This window comes from Pristiophorus japonicus, chromosome 15 (genome assembly GCF_044704955.1).
Source record: "Pristiophorus japonicus isolate sPriJap1 chromosome 15, sPriJap1.hap1, whole genome shotgun sequence".
Classification (NCBI taxonomy): Eukaryota; Metazoa; Chordata; class Chondrichthyes; family Pristiophoridae; genus Pristiophorus; species Pristiophorus japonicus.
The window spans coordinates 141,875,100-141,892,302 of record NC_091991.1 but is presented as its reverse complement, the minus strand read 5'-3'; the positions used below and the strand labels follow the sequence as shown (position 1 = coordinate 141,892,302).

Here is a 17,203-nt window from a genome sequence, read left to right as displayed (position 1 = left end):
GGTGGGGGGGGGGAGCGGGTGGTGTGGGGAGTGGGTAGGGGAGCGGGCGGGGCGCGGGGAAGCGGGCAGTGGGGGGGGGGAGCGGGTGGTGTGGGGAGTGGGTAGGGGAGCGGGCGGTGGGGGGAGCGGGCGGTGGGGGGGGGAGCGGGTGGTGTGGGGAGTGGGTAGGGGAGCGGGCGGGGCGCGGGGAAGCGGGCAGTGGGGGGGGGGAGCGGGTGGTGTGGGGAGTGGGTAGGGGAGCGGGCGGTGGGGGGAGCGGGCGGTGGGGGGGGGAGCGGGTGGTGTGGGGAGTGGGTAGGGGAGCGGGCGGGGCGCGGGGAAGCGGGCAGTGGGGGGAGCGGGTGGTGTGAGGAGTGGGTAGGGGAGCGGGCGGTGGGGGGAGCGGGCGGTGGGGGGGGAGCGGGCGGGGGGGGGAGGTGGGGGGAGCGGGCGGGCGGGGGAGTGGGCGGTGTGGAGGAGATTAGAGATAGGGAGGGGCGAGGCCAAGGAGGGATTTGAAAACGCGGGTGAGAATTTTGAAGATACTTGTACAATGGGCCATCAATTGACTGCGACACTCTGGCGCTGCAGCATTCCCTATTTAAACAAAGGCTGTTCTGACGATGGGTCCAGACCTAAAAAGTTAACTTAGCTTAACTGTTCTCTTCACAGATGTGGACTGACCTGCTGACTCAGTGTTTCCAGAATTTATTGTTTGTTTTTGTTTGCAACATCAGCAGTTTTCTCTTGCTTTTTGTTAATAAACGCCATGCTTTATTCACACACAACTTTCACAGCAAGATACCGTGCACCCTTACCCAGAATACCTTGTGCTGCGTCTTGCTATATGGGCAGGTACACAGACTCCAGCAAAGGAGAGGAGGAATTTCGGACTATAAAGGATAAATGGTCGACGTGTTATCCTAGTTCTGTAGTTACATTGCCGAGTTCAATAATGCAGTTCTTCCAGGCTCCGATTTGGCAAGCGTATGATTTTAATTCTTTGCATTTTTTCAGGTTGCTCTTCTGGATGTGGATATGTGTGGCCCGTCAATTCCAAAAATGATGGGAGTGGAAGGTGAACAGGTAAGAGTGTGGAATTCCTCAATTGTGAGTAATTGAGCATGTTTTAATGAGCAATGGTTCAAAGAGGCAGCTTTTCAAAATTCCAGTTAGAACTTGCCAAATGCGCCCTATCTTGGTAATTACCAACTGGATCGGGCTAGACTTGTGAACAATTTCTCTTCTAAACAGCAGGTTACTGCACAATAATGGTATTAAATCAAAATGATCACATTAAATAAGTCACATTTCTACCAATCTACTTTTCATTTTCTAAGTACAAGTTCCCACTCTACTGTAAAGAGCCATTGACTGGGCTTACGTGGGCGGGGAATGAAATGCAGCAAAATGAGTGGTTTGATTGGAATGACTTTTTTTTTCCCTGGGGAAGCCCTTTTTATTGTGAGTTTTTTCATCATTGGCCCACATTAAACCGGAACAAGGATGAAATGGGCCAGAACAGCCAGAGACGGTGTGAGCAATTGTCACTATCTTAAAGAAAGACTTGCATTTTTGTCGCACCGTTCATGACTTTAGGACATCCCAAAGCGCTTTACAGCCAATTAAATACTTTTGAAGTGTCGTCACTGGGTGACTGCTGAATTCAGCCTTTTAGATTGGCCATTCAGTTCTTGCCAAAAAAGCAGTCTGGACACACTGGCGTCTTAGTGCTGCACATTCTGTGTGTTTATTTATAACTATGTTAATCTGCACCTATAGAAGACATTTAAAAAAAAAAGTTTCATCATCATAGGCACTCCCTCGGAGTCGAGGATGACATGCTCCCACACTAAAAATGAGTTCTCAGATGACTGAAGAATGCAATGCAGGACCTATAGTCCCTGTCACAGGTGGGGCAGACGGTGGTTGGAGGAGCGGGTGGGTGGGGGCCCTGGGTTGCTGCACGTTCCTTCCGCTGTCGACGCTTGGCTTCAGCTCGCTCTCGGCGAGGAGACTCGAGGTGTTCAGCGCCTTCCCGGATGCTTTTCCCCTATTTTGGGTGGCCTTGGGCCAGGGATTCCCAGGTGTCAATGGGGATGTTGCACTTTTTCAAGAAGGCTTTGAGGGTGCCCTTGAAGCATTTCCTCTGCCCGCCTGTGACTTGCTTACCATGTTGGAGCTCCGAGTAGAGCGCTTGCTCTGTCATCACCATCAACATTGACCCAAAACAGCGATGGCAACAGAAACAATGCCACAGGAAAATCAACGCCGGAACACTCAAAGATCCTGCTCGGAAAGCCCTATTCAGCCAGCGCCTCTCTACCAACCTGACGACTCCCAGTGACCCAGAGTGTCCACAGTGCCTGGTCTGGCCTCGAGGCTTCCATAATTAGTACCTGCAAAGAGACGCTTGGTCACTCGATCAGGAAACACCAAGACTGGTTCGATGAGAATGACGAGGAGATCCAGCAGCTAATGTGTCGCAAGCGCAAGGTATTCTTGGACTGGAAGCAGCAACACAACTCGAGGGCAAGAAAGCAGCTCTACAGACGTCCGAAGGCCAAGGTCTAACAGAAAACCCACGACCTAAAGAACAGGTGGAGAAAGCGCAGGAAATCCAGCAGCTAGCTGACGACCACGACGTGCGAGGCTTCTTCAAAACAAAAGTTTACAATGTATTGAAGTGCCAGAATGGGTATAGTTTGCCAGTTAATATTATTTGTCCTGACTTTCATGGCATCTGCACCCAGGTCTTTTTTCGGTGTAGAATGCTGGTTGTGAAACTTGTTGCAGTGACAGTAATTAGTGCACGATTGAAATCCCGTACAGAACGCTCTTGGCTGTACAAGCCCCACATGCTGGAGCACCGTTTGTGCACCTGCCTATTGAGAATCCATGTCATCTTCTGTTAGTCTCCACTTAGTGCTAAAGATTACAGGTGGTGTTAACTCTCACACGACATAGTCAAAGGTTAAGCAGAGCCAGAGGTCACTAATAAATTAAAAATTAATCCGATTTATCCATTGTAAAATAGATCTGTTTACTGCTGCTCCTTAACACATTCCACTTTAACTCATGAATCAATTTGTTAAGAAGGGGTAAGCAAACAGATCTGTTTTATAATAGATATATCAGATTGTAAACTTTTAATTTTCTTGGGTAGACCGGCACTGACACGATGGCCGAATGGCCGCCTTCTGTGTCATAATTTTTCCATGATTCTATTAGTTTTTTCCCAATCATTATCCAATTATATGAATAAAATGGTCATTAAATGGTGATGCGCAGGTGGAAAATATTGCTGGTTTTTCCTTTCGGAGAGAGAATGCATGAAAGGATCATAAGGAAACTGCTCATTTTGTAACCGGGAACCTTGCTAATTCTTTCTATGGGAAATGTCAAACCTGTAGCCAGTGAATCTCATATCTTGTATAATCACAGCATGGGTCCATATTATTTGAATTGAGTTTTGCATATTTATAAAAAGACTTGCATTTATATAGCACCTTTCATGATCTCAGGACATCTCAAAGTGCTTTACAGCCAATGAAGTACTTTAGTGTAGTCATTGTTGTAAAGTAGGGAAATGCACAGGCAATTTGCGCACAGCAAGCTTCCACAAACAGCAGTGTGATTATCACCCAGATCATCTGTTTTGGGGATGGTGATTGAGGGATAAATATTGGCCAGGAGACTGGTGATAACTCCCCTCCTTTTCTTTGATATAATGCCATGGGATCTTTTACGTCAGGTGAGAGAGCAGGCGGGGCCTCGGTTTAACGCCTCATCCAAAAGACGGCATCTCCGACAGTGCAGCACTCCCTCAGTACCGCACTGGAGTGTCAGCCTAGATTTTTGTGCTCAAGTCTATGTTTGCTGGGGCTGGATTCTCTACAATGCACATTAAGCTTGCTGAATTTCAGAGTCTCTCATTAACTGAGAAGTATAATGACTGAAAAGCTATGAAGTGATATAGCTTCAAAATAACAAGAGAACTGGTTTGCAATGGAATCTCCTCCTGCAAATGCATACATTTCTCTGCCCCCCCCCCACTTCCCCAGCCCCCACTCCCATTTCCTCTTCTCCCCTTTCAATGGATCCTCACTGGCATATGTTGCAATTGTTAATAGTCACCCTCTGATAAATCACTTTGTGAGTCTTGAGAGTGAATGGCAGCAGGTGGCAAACACCACAGATAAGACCAATGCTGTTGTCACTCAGCGTCCTCACAAACACACTTTTGGTAGGGGGTTGTTGGATTACAGTCAGGGGCAGGTGCACCAGCCACTTTCCCTTTCTCCAACTCAATGGCACTGCCCTCAGTGAGAAGTAACTCCGCTCAGATCAGGGATCAAACCTGGAACCTTCCTGGTCTGTTCCAGGTTTGTGTCCCATTTTTGGATAGCTAGTGCCAAAAGAATATATGGGGAAAACAGTGAAGCACTTTAATTCTCATTTGACTGCATTGCTACTTTTTAAAATCCAACCAAATAGTCCATTTTGCTGTCTTGGCTGAGATCAGGAGACCAATCAGCGGTGGAACAAATAAATAATTGGTCAGAAGCTGATCTGCAGGTCAGAATGTTAAGCAAATAAGAGTTTAACTGGTCAAAATAGTATGAGGAATAAATAGCATGAGAAAAATAAGACTGGTTACTCTAAGTAGTTTACCTGATTAAGGGGACGAGGTGGATTGTCCTTTTACCTGTGGGACCTGAGTGCCAACCCAGTCAGGGCAAATGAGATCAAAGTTTCTTTCACTTCTGGTTATAAACAGTTATGCATACATTTACTTTAAGCATTTTCAATATGGTTCCTATTAAGTATCAGTTCACGGCTCCAAATTGCCAATAATTTGGCACTGAACTGCTGTATTTCTGAACTGTAGCAGTGGGTGCTGCTACCAAGTTAGCAGTAGGGACTGACAGCGCAGCAGCACCATCTGCTGCCACATAGTAGTACTGCAGCAGATCAGAACTACAAGAGAGATGGATGGTTTCAAAAATTGAGGGACCTACATTGTCTTTCAAAATCTTTGCATGTTATTCTCTAATTAGCTCCACCATCACATTTTGTGAACAGATTTTGTGCGTATTGCTAATATTTCTAGTCCTTTCTCTTCTAATGCGCTATAGGGCACTCCTGTTAAATGCAGAACTATTTACTTATAACTATAACTGTATAATTAAGAGGAAGTTTTGTTTACTAGTTCTGCTGCAGTACAAAAGATAGTTTGTTGTGAAAATGCTGGTTCGTATTTCTAATTAGATGGTTGAATACTTGGAGTAGATATTTAAATTGGTTAAACTCCAACTTAGTGGATTGGGTTACAAGTTGATTAACTGCTCACCCCCTTAGGCAGGGAGTGGTTTGTGGCCAAATGAATTTAAATATTTGAAGGCGAAAAAAAATGCTATTAAATACCACATTAAAGAAAGTACATAGTGTAGGCTGGAGGCAATCCTTGTGACATAAGATTGGTTCGGATGAAGAAAGCTCTGTGGCCCATTTAATCTCACCCTAAAGTATACCACCTCCCCATTACAGCCGTTAGCTGTGTCTTAAATGAGCCCTGTAAACTGCTTTCATCTACTTTTCTTGGTAACACACTCCAGCTGTTGTTCACTCGCTGTATAAAGAAATGCTTTCTGGCATCTACCCTAAAGATTCATTTCACAACTCTGAACCTGTGACTTGTGTATGTTGAAAGTATTCTTCTGGATGTCCTGTTTCTGTCCTGTTCAGTACTGCATGAACCTATAAATCCCCCTCTCAGACATCTCTCTTCCAGGCTTTTACAGTTATTGAGTCATTCCTCATGGCTCTAAAGTTGGAGACCAACCTCATCGCTGTGCCTTTATAGCAAGGATGGTCCCCTTGCGTTGTGACCAGAACTGTGCACAGTACCGAAGGTTGTCCTCACTAAAGCAGTGCTCAGCTTCAGCATAACTGGGGATTTGAACTGAATTGACAAGACAATGTAACCTAGCATTCTGTTTGCTTTGCTTATTGCCACCTCGCACTGTTTGGAGATAGTGAGTCAACTTAATATAACAATGTCTCTTTCATCTCATCCCTTATGAAGATCCATCCCACCCATGGAATATATTTGCTTTCTGCTTTTACTTCCAACATGGCGCTTAGCAGCTCAACTTGTACATTAAATATATTTGTGGGCATTCATTGCAATATCTCTGGGTTATGAGGGCTAAGTTTTGCTGTCACATTTTGTGACCTCTTCTGACAAAGTTGCTCTATTTTTGTTGGACAATTAGTTGATGACACAACCTCAGAGCCAACCAGTGACGTAACAACAACAACTTGTACTTGTATAGCACCTTTAATGCAGTGAAACATCCCAAGGCGCTTCACAGGAATATTATGCGATTAAAAATTTGACACTGAGAATTTTGAAATCAAGGCGTTGCTTAACCGGAAGCCAATGTAGGCCAGTGAACACAGCACTTTGACGATCTCCTCAATTGAGACTCTGCCTTTGACTCGAGTGTTCTCAACTCCATCCCGCAGCATACGAGCCGCCACCACCTCAGTGAAACCCCAATGCTGCATGAGGTAGGTAAAGCCATAAAACAGCTCAAAAATAACAAGGCTACGGTTGCGGATGGAATTCCTGCTGAGGCACTAAAATATGACGGAGAGGCGCTGTAGGTGCGGATACATGGCCTCATCTCTCTCATTTGGAGGGAGGAGAGCATGCCGGGAGATCTCAGGGATGCAGTGATCGTGTCCATTTTTAAAAAGGGGAACAAATCTTTGACTGCGGCAACTACAGGGGAATCTCCCTGCTATCAACCACTGGGAAGGTTGTCACTAGAGTTCCCTCCTCAACTGTCTTCTCCCTGTGGCCGAGGAGCTCCTCCCGGAGTCACAGTGCAGATGTCGTCCCCTACGGGGATCAACGGACATGATCTTTGCAGCACAACAACTGCAGGAAAAATGCAGGGAGCAGCGCCAGCCCTTATACATGGCCTTTTTTGATCTTACAAAGGCCTTTGACACTGTCAACCGTGAGGGCTTATGGCGCGTCCTCCTCTGTTTTGGATGCTCCTGAAAGTTTGTCAACATCCTTCGCCTGCTCCACGATGACATGCAGGCCGTGATCCTTACCGGCGGATCCATTACAGACCCAATCCACACCCGGACCAGGGTCAAACAGGGCTGCGTCATCGCTGCAACTCTCTTCTCAATCTTCCTCGCTGCCATACTCCACCTCACTGTCAACAAGCTCCCCGCTGGAGTGGAACTAATCTACAGAATTAGTGGGAAACTGTTTAACCTACACCACCTCCAGGCCAGATCCAAGATCGCCCAAACCTCTGTCGTTGAACTGCAGTATGCGGACGACGCCTGCGTCTGCGCACATTCTGAGACTGTACTCCAGGATATAATCGATGTATGCACTGAGGCATATGAAAGCATGGACCTTACACTTATCATCCGTAAGATAAAGATCCTCCACCAGCCTGTCCTCGCCGCACAGCACTGCCCCCCAGTCACCAAGATTCATGGCGCGGCCCTCGACAACGTGGACAGCTTCCCATATCTCGGGAACCTCTTGTCAACAAAGGCAGACATTGATGCGGAGATTCAACATCGCCTTCAGTGCACCAGTGCAGCCTTCGGCCGTCTGAGGAAAAGAGTGTTCGAAGACCAGGCCCTCAAACCTACTACCAAGCTCATGGCCTACAGGGCTGTAGTAATACCTGCCCTCCTGTATGGATCAAAGGCATGGATGATGTACAGAAGACACCAAGTCGCTGGAGATATATTACCAACGATGTATCCGCAAGATCCCGCAAATCCCCTGCGAGATAGACGCACCAACATTAATGTCCTCGCCCAGGCTAACATCCCCAGTGTTGAAGCACTAACCACACTCGATCAGCTTCGCTGGGCAGGCCACTTAGCCCGCATGCCAGACGCAGAACTCCCTAAGCAGTTGCTCTATGCTGAGCTCCTTCATGGTAAACGAGCCAAAGGTGGGCAGCGGAAACGTTACAAGGACACCCTCAAAGCCTCCCTGGTGAAGTGCAACATCACCACTGACACCTGGGAGACCCTGGCCGAAGACCGCCCTAGGTGGAGAAAATGCATCTGGGAGGGCGTTGAGCTCTTCGAGTCTCAACGCTGCCAGCATGAAGAGGTCAGGCGCAGGCAGCGGAAGAAGCGTGCGTCAAATCAGTTCCACCGCCCGCCCCTCCCCCCCCCCCAACGAATGTCTGTCCCACCTGTGACAGGGTCTGTGGCTCTCGTGTTAGACTGTTCAGCCACCAAAGAACTCACTTTAGGAGAGGAAGCAAGTCTTCCTCGATTCCGAGGGACTGCCTATCATAATGATGATGTCCCGTCCCAGTTTCTGACATCTGATTGGCTTGCCGTGAAAGCTGGTGTAGTATGGTTGGTTCTGTAGCAGTAACCCAGGGTGAAATAATATTTGAGGACTCGGCTAATTTAGTTGTCAGTTCCTGATCGTAGCCTGATTATCTGATGAAGCACACTCCTGAAGAGTGAGCGGATCCAGACTGCTTTCACACGTTGCCCAGAGACTAGCTCAAGGTCGGTCGGGATTGGCAGAGACCATGCAGCCCAGTCCAACTTGGGTGGAAATAGTGGACGGGGGCCTAGAGAGGGCAGAGAATATTGCAACTAAATCTAGAAACCAATGTGGAGAAACTGGCATAAAATATATACATACCACACAGAGTCCCATTGGAGTTAGTCAAAGCATTATCCACTAATACATTTAGAAAAGAGCTGGACAAATAGTTGGCTATGGAATGTTGTAAAATTGAGTATAGATGAAGGTAGATAAATACTGTCTGGAACATGTGGGCTGGAGTCCTGTCCTAATCCAGAAAAAATGATACCATGAAAACTGCCAAACTCGTGTAAAATCTCAACTGATTCATTGATGTCCTTCAAGAAAGGGATTTTGCCACCCTTGCCTTGACTGGCCTACAAGTTTCTCCTGTCCGACAATACGTGGTTGATTTTTCATGCCCTATGAAGCAGCCTAACAGGCCCTTGAGTTGTACAAACAATCACTGCGAAGTACAGTAATGAGGAAAATATCAGATGGACCAATGGCAGGGACCTCCGGCAATCTCGGCCTTGTTGACCTTGCAAAGCCCTTCTCACTAACATCTGGGAGCTGTTGCCTAATTTGGGAGAGCTGTCCAACAGACTATTTAAGCAGCAATCTGAGATAGTCGTAACTGTACTTGCAGAAATACATCTAACATCCTGCAGCCTCGTGATCTCTATCATTGAGAGGGAAAATAACAGCAACGCCGAGGAAACATCATCAGCTCCAAGTTCCCCTCCAAGTCACATACCATTGGACATATATCGCCATTCCTTCATTGTCGCTGGGTCGAAATCTTGGAATTTCCCACCTAACACCATTGTGGCAGCATCATCACCATAGGCACGGCAGTGGTTCAAGTGGGCTCGACACCATCACCTCAGGACTACCAGGGATGGGCAATAAGTGTTCCTTGCCAGCATCACTTACATCCCAAGAACAAAAGCAAATTGTAAGAATGTTATCTGTGAAAATCAGATCAGGGCAGAGTAACATTGGGTTGTAATCCTGCAGATTTTATGCTCAGCGGCCTTTAGGGTGCGCAGGAATACTACATTTCTGTTTTTCGGTTATCTGTGGTTCATTGGTAGATTAAATTAGGGAGAATCCGTGACAGTGAAACTTGTCCTTTGGGCTTCTGATTAAAGTGCCACATGTTTTAAACAGTCTGTTGTTAATGCTTTCTCGGCTTGTGAAGGTTTGCTCTGTCAGTGTCCTGTGTTGTACTGCATTCCAGGCCACGCTATCAGCTGTGGTACCTGGCTCCAGATCTCTGACAATGCTGCAATGTGGCTGGCCATTAGGACATGTACATGGGTAGCCTGGGCTTATCCACTCTTCCACTGTATTTGTGTTCCCTTCCCTGGGCCTCCAGGAAGCACCTCGGTAGCTGGCATAGCTAATATCGGGAAAGTAGACATTAACCAACAACATTTTTAAAGAGCCACAGTTAGATTAAACAGCAATAAAATAACATGGTCATAAACACAGGTAAAAGCAGCAAAAATCTTTCTTTATAGTAAAGGTTGGGGTTATGTGGAAAATAATGTGTTGGTATAAATTAACCCCAAAACATCAATGCCAGTGATTTAAAAGCAAATATATTAATAAATTATTTTTTTCCCTCTGCTCTTATAGGTACACCAGAGCGGGTCAGGATGGTCTCCTGTGGTAGGTATTGCTTCATTTACATGCTAGTAGGTCAAAGGGCGGGCCCTGACGGAGCGGGTCAAAGGGCGGGCACCTGACCCAGCAGGTGAGAGGGCGCGGGCACCTGACCCAGCAGGTGAGAGGTCGCAGGCACCTGACCCAGCAGGTGAGAGGGCGCGGGCACCTGACCCAGCAGGTGAGAGGGCGGGCACCTGACCCAGCAGGTGAGAGGGCGCGGGCACCTGACCCAGCAGGTGAGAGGGCGCGGGCACCTGACCCAGCAGGTGAGAGGGCTCAGGCACCTGACCCAGCAGGTGAGAAGGTGCGAGCACCTGACCCAGCAGGCGATTCTGTGCCCTCATCAAGCCATTGTTCTCATTGGGACTGCAGGTTGGAGTATTGAGGTTACACTGTTTTTGGCCCTATCTTCACAACACGCTCCCCTCAGGCGTAGCGCGCCGATGGGAGTGTAGAATCTCTCTTCTAGTTCCAAGCCTCTGGCTGCACTCTGAACTAGACTCCAGGAGGTGCTGAAGAGCAGCCCAACATTACCTCCAGTCCCATTTCTGATGTGGGACCAAAGAGCATTTTTAATAGCAATCCTAGCTGGAAAGTTGTGCCACAGAACATGTGCTGCAAAGTGGTTTAAAAAAATTGTGATCTGGTACAAAAGAAATAAAGCCTCGAATGGAAACATTGAATTTTTAAAATAATCTTTCCAGTTAATGGAAGTGAAACCAAAGGCTGTCTCTCTTTTTGCTGTCTGTTTCTTTGACATTTCTCCCACAGAGCTCACTCGCTGTGCGTGCAGCTCCGTAACTCTGTGTCCACGGTCTGCAACAATAGGCGGCCGTGCAGCCAGAATGGTTCTGTGTACATTTGAACAGCTTTGCTGATTAAACCCATAATCAACACATCTTAATTGCTCGCCTACGTCCTTATGGTCCACAAATACATTTGTGGGAAAACTTCTCTTGAAACCTGTTTGTTACTGGTCATTGCAAGACTGCTCAGAGTTAAGTATTACTGTCTATCAGCACGAGTCCATAATGCAGCAGTGCTCACAGATTCACGTTGAATTAGTCGTGCTGCTCAGATAACCAGGATGGCTGGTGTGGCAAATTGAAAAATTCACAGAGAATAAATGGAACTTTTGCCTGCTTCCAGCTCATTGCTAAATAGATAGATAGCCGAGAAGCGTTTGGTGCTGATACTCGGTGAAAAAAATGACAATTCCCAGCACTGATGAGTACAAAATTGACCAAAAGTATTAAATTAAATACAAATCATGAATGCTATAAACTGTTCATTTCTAAATGAGTCAAGTTTCCCGTTGTATTATAACGGGTGGGCATTTCAAAGCTGTTCAGTTCGTTATAACTGTTGTGTCTCATGTCGCCCAACAATTTAATATAGGAATTGGTTTGCTATGCACAAGATAGTTGTGAGAATTTGTTGAGCTGATCTCCAGCCACATCACTATAAGTTATGTTGATGGTTTCACTCTGTTTTATCTCTTTTGTCTCTTACAGTACGTAGAGGAAAATTTGGGTGTAATGTCAGTGGGATTTTTGCTCAGCAGTCTTGATGATGCTGTCATTTGGAGGGGGCCCAAGAAAAATGGTTGGTATTCTTTTGTTGAGTTAATCCTTTCTGACTTAACAAATGTCCTTTACAGCATTAAAACATGAGTCGGTTTTCAAATGTGTAGCAACCAAGAGAATAATTTCTCAACTCATAGAAAGTTACAGCACGGAAGGAGGCCATTTCAGCCCATCATGTCTGCGCTGGCCGACCAAGAGCTATCCGGCCTAATCCTTAATACAATATTATAAAGTTTGATTGGGGAAATATAAGAACTATATCATGGAGAAAAACTAGTTTTAATGCAGTGAGTCCTCAAACTAGCCACGGACCGAATAAATGCAGCATTCAGGAACTCCACTTGCTGTGTTAGTTTGCTCCTGCTTTTCCACACAAGTCAAATATCCAATCTTAATTTTACCAATCGAGGAGGAGAGAAACTGAGTGGAGTTCAGGAGATCCTCCACAAGCAGTGAGGGAACACCCAGGGATCACTTTCCGTGACCTGCTTAAGAGCGTCATTGGCTGAGGCCATCTAGTTGGCCATGTGCCCACCTTCGCAGCCAGAAAATGATGCTTGGTTAGAGATTAAAAAATATGAAAAACATTTTGTTTAGTCCTCCTTTTCAAACCAGTCATTGCATGGATGCAGATGTGGCTTTGAGAGTTTGAAGAGACTGAGGATAATTATGTTTACTGTGGAAAATGCACAAAATTTAGAGTGTGTGACGTATTCAGTTAAAATGGCAATCACCTGCTTATTACCACTGAAGGCTTTTGAATAGCAATTCAGTCTGTGGGAACAGCTTAATCATTTTAATCGGTACAAAACTTGTGGTTTATGTTATTTCAAACGTAAGACTGCAAGTGCAAAAAGCAGAACCACTTTGTAGTTCTGACATCTGTTATTAGCCTGATATTTTAAAACTATGAATTTAGAAAGGGGATGATTCAGTTCTTTGACCATATTAGAACCCAAAAGGCACATGATTGGAATTAAACTGAATTTCTTAGTGTTGCATTTCCTTTCTCTGTATTGGAAACCACGCCTGCAGAGTATGTGTTTGAAATTTAGGAATTCTATTAAGTGCGGGATTGTTTGTCTTTTATATCGATTGATGCTGTTTTTTTAAGAACAAACATAAGAAATAGGAGCAGGAGTAGGCCATTTGGCCCCTCGACCCCTATTCAGTAAGATTATGACTGATCTGAAATATTCATTGAGATCACAAGATGATTACAGATGAGGAATCCATTTGGCTCACCTTAGTTCATCCATCCAGAAAGACATGCCCCCTCTCTCCTTTTCTATAGCATCCAATTGTTTTTTAATGATTCTAAAGTTTTTGCCTCCACTCAATGCAGAAGTTCATTCCATGTGCTGATCACTCTAAAAGAAGAAGAACTTTCTTACATCAGTCCTAGGCTTGTCTTTAACTAGTTTATTGCCATGTCCTACTCTATTTGTTTTGAAGTAATTTTCTGGATTTACCTTTTCCATACTATTTACTATCTTATCTTATTTATCTATGATCACTTCTCCGATTGCTGCTTTCAAGGTTGAAATGCCTGCGTTTCTCCAGTTTTTCCTCGTAACTCAGACCATTGACATTAGGGATCAGCCTTGTGGCTCTTCTCTGCACTGGCTAGGATGTCTCCCTTGCACCTTGATGATCACACACAATTCAAGGTATGGTCCGAGCAGAGCACTGTGCACCATCTACAAGATGCACTGCAGCAACTCACCAAGGCTTCGACAGCACCTCCCAAACCTGCGACCTCTACCACGACTAAAAAAATGATTAAGAAAGGGAAGATAGACTATGAAAGTAAACTAGCACAAAATATAAAAACAGATAGCAAGAGTTTCTACAGGTATATAAAAAGGAAAAGAGTGGCGAAAGTAAATGTTGGTCCCTTAGAGGACGAGACCGGGGAACTAGTAATGGGGAACATGGAGATGGCAGAAACTCTGAACAAATATTTTGTATCAGTCTTTACGGTAGAGGACACTAATAATATTCGAACAGTGGATACTCAAGGGGCTGTCGGAGGGGAGAAACTTAACACAATCACAATCAGTGAGGAGGTGGTACTCAGTAAGATAATGGGACTAAAGGCAGATAAATCCCCTGGACTGATGGCTTACATCCCAGGGTCTTAAGAGAAGTAGCGGCAGGGATTGTGGATGCATTGGTGCAATTAGTGGCATCAGTGCTGGGACCCCAACTATTTACAATCTATATTAACGACTTGGAAGAAGGGACTGAGTGTAATGTAGCCAAGTTTGCTGACTATACAAAGATGGAAGGAAAAGCAATGTGTGAAGAGGACACAAAAATTTTGCAAAAGGACATAGACAGGCTAAGTGGGCAATTTTACAGATGGAGTATAATGTTGAAAAGTGTGAGGTCATGTACTTTGGCAGAAAAAAATCAAAGAGCAAGTTATTATTTAAATGGAGAAAGATTGCTAAGTGCTGCAGTACAGCGGGACCTGGGGGTACAAACACAAAAGGATAGTATGCAGGTATAGCAAGTGATCAGGAAGGCCAATGGTATCTTGGCCTTTTCTTGCAAAGGGGATGGAGTATAAAAGCAGGGAAGTCTTGCTACAGCTATACAAGGTGTTGGTGAGCCACACCTGGAATACTGCGTGCAGTTTTCGTTTACGAAAGGATATACTTGCTTTGGAGGCAGTTCAGAGAAGGTTCACTAGGTTGATTCCGGGGATGAGGGGGTTGACTTATGAGGAAAGATTGAGTAGGTTGGGCCTCTACTCATTGGAGTTCAGAAGAATGAGAGGTGATCTTATTGAAACGTATAAGATTATGAGGGGACTTGACAAGGTGGATGCAAAGAGGATGTTTCCACTGATGGGGGAGACTAGAACTAGAGGGCATGATCTTAGAATAAGGGGCCGCCCATTTAAAACAGAGAGGAATTTCTTCTCTGAGGATTGTAAATCTGTGGAATTTGTTGCCTCGGAGAGCTGTGGAAGCTGGGACATTGAATAAATTTAAGACAGAAATCGACAGTTTCTTGAGCAGTAAGGGGATAAGGGGTTATGGGGAGCGGGCGGGGAAGTGGAACTGAGTCCATGATCAGATCAGCCATGATCTTATTGAATGGCGGAGCAGGCTCGAGGGGCCGTATGGCCTACTCCTGCTCCTATTTCTTATGTTCTTATGTTACAAGGACAAGGGAAGCAGGCGCAAGTTCCCCTCCAAGTCACACACCATCCTGACTTGGAAATATATCGCCTTTCCTTCATCGTCAGTGGGTCAAAAGCCTCGAACTCCCTACACACCATTGTGAGAATGCCTTCACCACACGGACTGCAGCAGTTCAAGAAGGCAGCTCACCACCTTCTCAAGGGCAATTATGGATGGGCAATAAATGCTGGCCTTGCCAGTGATGCCACATCCCGTGAATTAATAAAAGAAAACTACAATTTGGTCATGACTTCCTCTGATTTTTATTCTACTGTTTTGATAAATGTATTCAACATTACTTTGGCTTGTGGATTGCAGCTCGATATTTGCTCGTTACTGGTGACTATTGCGATGTGCTACTTGTGGTAAATCAGTAGATGCCTAGTTTTATTGAATCATGGACTGTTACAACACAGAAATGGGGCATTTGACCCATCAATTCTGCACGGGTGTTTCGCTCTCCTCCTGAGCCACCTAATCTAATTCCACTCCCACATGCTCCCCATATACCCTTTAACATTCCTCTTTTTCAGGAAACTAGTTTTTTTTTTAAAGAATTTATGAACTTTGCTGCAACAACTGTTTTGTGATCGGGAATTTTAACCACAATGTGTAAAAGATTTTTTTCCAACCTCTCTTTTTAATTCTTTTTGTGATTATCTTCATTTTTTTTAAATTCTGAAACTGCTGAAATGTAGGTGTGTGTCTTTTGGAGGCTAAGGTTTCATTGATAACTAAACACTGGGTGAGTTCATTTAGAGATTAAATGCTATTTAGTGATCAGATCTGCCTTTGTTTATGGGAAAGTCATTTAACAACATGCAGAAATTGTGGCTCAGGTAAATTTCTCTTTCTGGGGAGCTCTTCAGTACGTTGCAAAGAAGTGCCTTTGTTTCTTTAGTTTTTTTCGGGTGAGGCACAGAAATTTGCTTCAGACTGTGTGAGGGGCAGGAAATTTTCATAATAGGATATATGGAGACTTTACACATCTAATAGTTCTTAAAAATCTTTTGCCAGTGATCTGTGGCTTTTTCTTGATTTTGTTGTTGTTTGTTCTGCCAAAGTGCATTCACAACCCCTGCACCCAATCGGTTTGTTCATGTGCCTGTTCAGAAATAAATTGAATGTCTAGTACTGAGTTTTAAGTTCCCAGTGAGCGTGATGATGATGCGATAATTTTGTGCTTTCTGCATCTAATCTTAGGAGCTGAACTACGCTAAATACAACTGATGCCTCAAACTACGCCAGTACATCCAACTGTCTCACTCCAGCCATTGCATTTTGTCACAGATGTTAAACATGTTAGGGGCTTCTCGATAGCAACCTAAAACTGACGTGCATATCCCAACCTGCAAAGCTTCCTCACCAAATTTCAACTCAACTCTGAATAATCGCAGGCTGTTTATACTTAAAACAATGAGATCTTCTGGCCTTCAAAGGACGGCATCTTAAACACAGATCCACCTTAGTCACAGAATTATACATTGTGTGTACAAGGTATAATACTTCCGTCATTACAAAACAGCACATCATTTGATTTACCACAAACCCCAGTCAGGACCTCTGGAGCCAGCTGCTGAAGGTGTGCGTGAGAGTTGTTCAAGGATGATTCTCGCTGCCTTACAGTGATAAAGCACCTAGCCTCTGTCTAGTGTTTCCCAGAAGCATATGGTTTCAGATTGGGAACACAAGCCTGTGAGGAATCACGGGTGTGGACCCCAATACAGTCATTGCGGTATGCTTTGTATTGTGCTCCAACGTAGTATGCCAGTGCACTGACGACATTATTTTTAGTTTTCAATCTTCATTTGCAGGCATTTATTGACAAAATGTTGACTGGCCCCTTTAGGTTTAATCAAGCAGTTTTTGCGAGATGTGGACTGGGGTGAAGTAGACTATCTGATCGTTGATACACCACCTGGTACCTCGGATGAACATCTTTCTATTGTACAGTACCTGAGTGCCACACAGGTCGACGGAGCTGTGATCATTACCACTCCACAGGTAGGCTGCATTATGTAAACTGAATACTAGGGTTGCAAAGCCTCTAGGATTGTCCTGAAGTCTACAGGAATTAAAGATTAATGTCCTGGACAACCCAGGAGAAAAATCACATGGACATTAAAAAAATTGTTTTTTTTCCCCATTTTCTTTGAGCACTTTTGTTA

At 45.0% G+C, this 17,203-nt stretch overlaps 1 protein-coding gene across 3 annotated transcripts in view; it reads left to right on the top strand.

The window, feature by feature from the left end:
- The window catches only part of nubp1 (nucleotide binding protein 1 (MinD homolog, E. coli)), a 98,008-nt gene that overhangs the window by 63,776 nt on the left and 17,029 nt on the right, over nt 1–17,203 (top strand). For all 3 annotated transcript variants that reach the window (XM_070901037.1, XM_070901036.1, XM_070901038.1), the window contains exons 4-7: nt 997–1,065; nt 10,226–10,258; nt 11,770–11,860; nt 16,885–17,039. In XM_070901037.1, the coding sequence (XP_070757138.1) occupies nt 997–1,065; nt 10,226–10,258; nt 11,770–11,860; nt 16,885–17,039 (348 nt within the window). The remainder of the gene's footprint in view (nt 1–996; nt 1,066–10,225; nt 10,259–11,769; nt 11,861–16,884; nt 17,040–17,203) is intronic.